This window comes from Scatophagus argus, chromosome 13, assembly GCF_020382885.2.
Source record: "Scatophagus argus isolate fScaArg1 chromosome 13, fScaArg1.pri, whole genome shotgun sequence".
In the NCBI taxonomy this organism is placed as follows: Eukaryota; Metazoa; Chordata; class Actinopteri; family Scatophagidae; genus Scatophagus; species Scatophagus argus.
The window spans coordinates 19,549,199-19,556,744 of NC_058505.1; the positions used below are offsets into that span (position 1 = coordinate 19,549,199).

The following is a 7,546-nucleotide window of genomic DNA, read 5'->3' on the forward strand; positions in this document are numbered from 1 at the left end:
CTGGGGGAAGGGGGGGAAAACACCAGCCCCCCCTTCCGCCATCAGCCCAACCATCCCCTATTGTCCACCCCTTTCCCCTCCCCACCCCCCTCTCTCACCCCTCTCCTTAACATCGGACCAGGTGAGGAGAGAACTGAGGCGGCTGAAGTGCAGGAAAGCTGCAGGACCAGACGGGATCACCCCCAGACTGCTTAGGGACTGTGCTGACCAGCTCTGTGAGGTGGTCTCGTACATCTTCAACCTGAGCCTTAGTCTGGAGAGGGTCCCCGTCCTGTGGAAGACCTCCTGTGTGGTTCCAGTTCCTAAGACTGCACAACCCAAGGGGCCAAACCACTACAGGCCTGTCGCCTTGACCTCTCACCTGATGAAGACCATGGAGAGGCTCATCCTCAGTCACCTTCGCTCTGTGGCGAGTACAGCGATGGACACGCTGCAGTTTGCCTACAGGCCAAACATCGGGGTGGATGATGCTGTCATCTACCTGCTGCACCGGGCGCTGACTCACCTGGAGAGTGCTGGGAGCGCTGTGAGAATCATGTTTTTTGATTTCTCTAGCGCATTCAACACAATTCAGCCGGTGCTGCTGAGAGAGAAGCTGGAGAGAGCAGGTGTGGACGGACATTTGGCTGCTTGGATCATCGACTACCTCACCAACAGGCCACAGTATGTGAGACTGCGTAACTGTGTGTCTGAGGTGGTGGTCTGCAGCACGGGGGCCCCCCAGGGAACAGTACTCTCACCTTTCCTCTTGTGGATTAAAAAAATGTTTAACATGCCTTATTCTGTTTTATGCTATATGTTTTATGCTATATTATTAATGGTATAATTAATAATGTTATAATCATGTAGAACTAGTTGTTTGTCTCAGGACTGCACACTCTGAGGGAGATAGAGGTATCATGCATAGTAGGAGAAGGACACCGTATCTCAAGTCACTCTGACCGACAGGAGAAGACACTGACACACCACCCCTCCCCTCTCGCTTGAGTGTAAAGGTGTTGAGACTAGCAACCGGTGTTATCTTAAAGTATATATAATGATGTACTTCCTTGAGTGCTTTAGATCCCACTTGGCGTTTGGCTGAAGCAGACTTGTGTTCTGAGGTGGGATCTCCAAAGATCTTTGTTTCTAAAATAAATAACTCTGTTTTAAGGCTATTTCAACGACTCTGTTTTAACTCTCTCACATCAACCTACTCGGGGAAGCAAGTGGGCTTCAACACTCTTCACCCTCTACACCTCGGACTTCACCTACAACACCAGCAGATGTCACCTCCAGAAGTTCTCTGACGACTCAGCCATTGTTGGCTGTGTGTCTGAGGGGAATGAGACGGAGTACAGGTCAGTCATCGTGGACTTTGTGGACTGGTGTGAGCGCAACCACCTGTGCTTAAACACCAGTAAAACAAAGGAGATGGTGATTGACTTTCGGAGAAGGTCATTACCACATACACCAGTGAACATCCAGGGCTTGGACATTGAGATTGTGGACAGTTTCAAGTACCTGGGTGTCCACCTCAACCATAAACTGGACTGGTCACATAACACCGATGCCCTGTACAAGAAGGGCCAAAGTCGCCTCCACCGTGCAGGCCCCTTCTAAGGACTTTTTATGACTCTGTGGTAGCCTCTGCTATTCAGTATGCTGTGGTCTGTTGGGGACCGGGCAGCACGGACCGGGACAGGAAGAGACTAAATAAGCTTCAGGAGGGCCAGCTCTGTCCTGGGCTGCCCACTGGACTCTGTGGAGCAGGTGGGTGAGAGGAGGATGTTAGCCAAGCTGACATCCATCATGGACAACACCTCTCACCCTCTGCATCAGACAGTGGAGGCTCTGAGCAGCTCCGTCAGCGGCAGACTGCTACACCCTCAGTGTAGGAAGGAGCGCTACCGCAGGTCTTTCATTCCCGCTGCTGTTAGACTGTATAATTCTATGGTCTAGTCCTCTTTCTTCCCTTACGAGGACTTGTATATAGCTTTATAATGTACTATTTTTACTTACCTTGTAAATTGTTAATTTATTTTACCTCTACACTCTTTTGTAACTGTTTTTGCACACTCTTTGCTTTTTGCACTCCTCTTCTGTCCTTGTGAGCTGCCACAACAGGTGAATTTCCCCACTGCGGGATCAATAAAGTTTCATCTTATTCTTATTCTTATTTTGTTGGAGCGCTGGTTCCCACCCTGTTTATCCTAGAGTTGGAAAAAACACAAGGTTTCATTTTATTTTGCTTCCAAACACCTTCAAATCTTTACAAGAGAAAGATCTTTCCACTGACACTTTGTCAGTTATGTTGTTAAATTGCGTAAATTTTGCACTACTGGCCCTGACACATCTGGGCTGCCACGAGGACATGGGGGCCTTGCTGCATTAAACACCCATACAGACTTACATTATTGTGCCAGTGAGCAGGAGGTTTGTGTGGAGGGCCACAGCTCTGCAGAGACTGCCACACATTACTGTACTCCACTTTACTCTGAATGAAGCAGAGAGAGAGAGAGACAGACTGAGTTACAGATATTTGGATGGTCACATGGTTAGAAGGGCATATTGAAATGAGGAGGGGCAAAACACGGGTGACCCTGCACTTACCTTGGCCGGTTGTTTCTGGGTGAGACCCTTAGAGGGAGACTTCCTGTTGCCCTGGGAGCCTGCCTTTACTACACCGTGTTTGTTGTTGTGCTGCAGAAGGAGGAGAGAGAGAGAGAGAGAGAGAGAGAGAGAGAGAGAGAGAGAGAGAGAGAGAGAGAGAGAGAGAGAGAGAGAGAGAGAGAGAGAGAGAGAGAGAGGTTTGGCAGGACAGGAGAAAAGGACATGGTCAAACATTTGAGAGAAACAGGAAAAATAAATAAAGTGAACTCTTCTCCACTCTTACCTGTGTGGGTACAAAGGGAGAGCGTGGAGAGTGGTTCAGACCTCCCAGCTGGCGCTGCGAGTTGACATTTGTGGCTGCGGCGGGCTGAGGTTTGACGATGGCAGTCAGTTTGTGGGAGGTGGGATCTGCTCGGGCTCCGTAGGAAAGGTTAATGAGAGCACAGGGAGGGAGGCGGTAACCGCGAGGTGACGTACACCTGAGGACGCAGGGCCAGTGATACAGTGGTCACATGCCTGGAAAACAAAAACACAATAAAAACAAATAGCATGCACTGAACAATAGATGCAACAAACAATACAGAAGAACATAATTCTAAAAACAAACAGACAATGGATTAATAGAATTAAAATGATCAGATTCAAAAGCAGAAACAGAGATATCCTGGCTGGTCTGCTCCAGCGAAATGTTGCAGAGTTACTAAAAAGACCCAGAGGATCTCAGACTCCCTTCAGGTTCACAAAAGGCCTGTAAATCAGGGACCAACTCCAAACACGTGTAGAAACACAAAAACAGATGTAATGTGGACTCTTCTGTTGCATTCTGTGAGTCTTACTGCAGTATTCTGCACCACTTGTACTTTGGCCGAGATGCACTGAGCAATGCAGGAATAAACCAAGTTACATGTACTATAATGAAGGTGCGGATGACAATTTCCCAATTCTTATTATATATATATATATATATATATGTCACTACAATGTGTCCGTATACATATATATATATATAGTATATATATATATATAGTCCGTAGTATACTGTATATATATATATATATATTGTATATGTGTGTGTGTATAAAACTGAGATGTTACAAAGTTGCTGGAAATGCAATTGAACAACTGACTTGGATTTGCTAATACTTGCTATGCATCGGATTCAGCGATTCCAATAAAATGAAATGATGTTGTGGCTGAAATTAGCTTTAAAGTTAAAACTGAATGGAAACAAAACATAACTGAACAGCAATGATTTTATTATGACGATTGTTAATTAAAAGAGCAATTAAGATATAACCTGTATCAGCAGATCACAGTCCTCTATTAATACTCAATGGAAATGTGTGGTGGAGACCCTGTGTGTCCCTGCATTTTGTTCATTTTATTATTTTGCTGTGTTGAAGATGTTTCTGAGTGTCAGACTCTGACTGTGGACTTGGCACAGTCTGTGTGGGACTGAATTAATCACCTGATTAATTACCTAATTACCTGAAAATATAAGTCAAATCATAAAAAAAAAAAAAAAAAAAAAAAAAAAAAAAAAAAAAGAATCTTGTGTGATGGAACTTCAGAATGCTAGTTTGCACACTCTTGGTTCTTTACCTTTCATCTGACTTTGATGTGTCATCACATTCTGAACAGAACAGTGTGCTCTCCAACAGATCTGACATTCACTCGGTATCAATACACACTCTCCAGGTTATCTGCACGTGTTTACAGTACAACTCGTCTGAAACTTCGATTATTCGACGATTTCTCCTGAGTTCACCCAACATTTGATGACTCTGACCTCCAGAACAGATTCAGGTAGGTGCAAAGTGTTTCCAGTTACAGCTCATAGTCTTGTTGTTGTGTGTTTGCTCAAATCCTGGACACTAATCTTTAATGTGCTGTGACTAACTGATGCAAGTTTAAAATTATAATTGTGGGCCCAATTCATCTTTGTAGTCTTTGTAGGCTTACTTCTCAGATAAGTTTCAATATAAGGTCTGTTTTTGTAACAGAGAGTTTCTTTAGGTTTTGTTCAGAGTACAAACCTTTTCAGACATGAGATCTTTAAATTCATCTATCTGTCCAAGTAGCAGCTTTTTGGCATTTAAACGGAGCAACATTTTGTACGAAGTAGGTGAATAGGGCTGAATTTTTAATTAAATCCATAATATGCTTATTTCCTTTCTGGCCAATACTGATGTAATCTGTCACATCCATCACAAATGAAGTTTATTCTATGATCCTTATGTTGAGTCGGTCTGAATACATGACCATCGCAGTTCATATTTAAGTCGCTGCTTTATTTTTAAAACGTACTGCAGTCAAAACAGATTATTTCTCATTTTAGAGAACAACATGCAGGCAGATCTTGAGATGAAGAAGAGAAATACCCAGGAAAAATCACCCAGGACAGGTGACAAATGTAGCAATGTTTATGAGGATGTCAGCGTGAGAAAGAGGAGGGCTAGTGATGATGGCAGGATGCCCGACAAAAGGATGAGGTGCAGTAACCTCACCAACCCTTCTGAACACAGTGATGTGTCAGTAAAGGACAGAATCAGTCAGAGGGGAAAGAGGAAGATCAGTGTAGATGCCAGACCTCCTGAAAAGAAGAGAAGGTGTAGCATCAGAAACAGCTCCAACTCTGACCCCAGTGTAATAGCTGTGGTGGAGCCCAAAGCAGAGACACACAGAGGCAAAGAGACAAAGGCCAACGACGATGATGAGGCACCTGAGAAGAAAACCAGTAGTAGTGACAGCGGAGTGTCCTGGATCACTGTGTCCAGCAATACTGAAGCCTCCTTTCCACTGGCAGCAATTGTAAATAAGAGTGGAGGAGACATCAGCTACAACACCAGCAGTGCCTCATCCGAGGAGGAGAGAATCTTTGAGTTGTCCTCCTCACTAAACACAAGCAGAGGTAAGCAGACAGTGGGGAACAAAATGACAGAACAACAATAGGAGTGAAAGTATTTATGTAAGAAATATAAAAAAAATAAGTAAAGAATTCAGAAGAAAATGTCTGTCTGTGTGTTTTCAGCTGATTTCGTGAACAAGTACTGCGAGTTGGATCCGATCGGCAAGGGAGGCTTCGGCTCAGTGCGCGCTGGCTTCCGTAAATCAGACCATCAACCAGTAAGTCTTGCAAACACACGCTCACACACACTGCAACATTCACTGATCCTCAGGATGTATCAGCTATAGACAGTGTACTGTACGTGCTGAGCTGAGTTTCCCAGTCTAAAAAATGGGCACACTCCACTTGATGACAAAAGTCCATCTGTATGTAATCTTAAGAGAAAAGGACCATGCTGCTTACTTGATGAATTACTGTACTACTAGCGTGCGTCATTATTTAAGACTAATCTAGCAGTTTTCTGTGGCTAACCAAGATGGTGCTCTGCAAAGCAATGGGTAACATCATGGCAAGTTTACACTCACACCAAATTTGAATTTCTGTCTTGCAGGTTGCCATCAAGCACATTCCCAGCAGGGGTGTAAGAGTGAAAAAAGTTGTAAGTAATTCAATCTGATGATGAACACCAACTGCAACTGAAAATGAAAACTAAATGTGAATGTTTAATGTTTCTTTCACAACTATGCTGTGAATGAACTGCACATGTTTTATCTCTGTGTCTGAAGCAGACATTCGGTGTTGGAATTTATTTGTTTTTTCTTTAGAAATGCAACGGGAAGGTCTTTGACATCATTCTCGAGGTGGCATTCATTCTGAAAACCACAGGTCTACCAGGATCCATTGGACAATCCACTGCTGTGTCCCTTCTGGACTGGTACCATCTGGACCAGGAGTTAATACTGGTCATGGAAAGACCCAAAAACAGCATGGACCTCTTCAGCTACCTAAAATCTCGTGGAGGATACCTGGATGAACATGAGGCAAAGGTATGGAAGCTGGGTGGAGAATATTTCTGTATGGGTGTGTGTGTGTGTGTGTGTGTGTGTGTATGTGCTACCAAACGCGTGTGTGTCCAATGAAACATTTTTTCTGCACGCCTGCCATCAGCTCGTTTGATTTGGTTTAAACCCTACAAGAGCAGCAATCCACTGATTTCAGTGATGTCATTCCAATGAAATGATTTCCAACTAAACATTTAATTTAATTGTTTATTCATTAGATGTTTGTTTAACTGGGCCCTTCAGTTCATAAAGAAAACTCCTACAGAACTTACATTGCTGCCATATTTTTCATTGTTGTGCTGTTCAAGAGATACATTTTTCCTGACCTTCTCTTCCAATTCTGTCTCTCTCAGATGATCCTGAGACAGCTGCTGGACGCAGCCATCGACATGCACTCAAAGGGTGTCTTTCACCGGGACATCAAGTTACAAAACGTCCTGGTGCAGTTGAACGGTGGAGAACCCAAAGTGCGTATCATCGACTTCGGCTGTGGCAGCTTCTCCACTGAGACGCCTTTCACTACTTTTTGTGGTATGATATCTGGCTTGTGCTCTTCAGTCATTTGCCAATCTCTGAAATAATGATTTTCATGTTTAAACAAAGATTCTCATCATCCCTTCCTGTCTTTTCCCTCCATTGCTCTGCTGATGTGTGTACTAGGTACCCGTGCATACTTCCCTCCCGAGTGGTTTGACTGTGAGAAATACAGGGCCTGTCCCACCACTGTCTGGCAGCTTGGAGTGCTATTTTATTCATTGCTGAGAGGACATGAGACCTTTACCACCATGAGCTTCATGAGCAACCACATTCAGTTCAACAGAACACTATCCAAGGGTAAGAAACACACGGACAACACCAGATTTGCTTTTTGTTGTTTTTTCCTCACTGGATCACATCCCACTAAAACCTTTTGTCCCCTGATTTCTCTCATTTTCCAGAGGTCAAGACGTTGCTGCATATGTGTCTGACCAGAGACCCCGAGGAGCGAGCCACCCTGGAGGAGCTGCAGATGCACCCGGCGCTCAACTAACCACAGCAACCACAC

General features: G+C 44.2%; 1 protein-coding gene across 1 annotated transcript; it reads left to right on the top strand.

The window, feature by feature from the left end:
* The first annotated feature begins 4,956 nt into the window (after positions 1-4,956).
* Positions 4,957-7,531, top strand: LOC124069457 (serine/threonine-protein kinase pim-2-like). Its single transcript, XM_046408634.1, has 7 exons — positions 4,957-5,503; positions 5,624-5,718; positions 6,051-6,098; positions 6,265-6,486; positions 6,855-7,032; positions 7,162-7,371; positions 7,476-7,531. Exons 1-7 carry the CDS (start codon positions 4,957-4,959, stop codon positions 7,529-7,531), a joined length of 1,356 nt encoding a protein of 451 aa, XP_046264590.1.
* Positions 7,532-7,546: the final 15 nt, after the last annotated feature.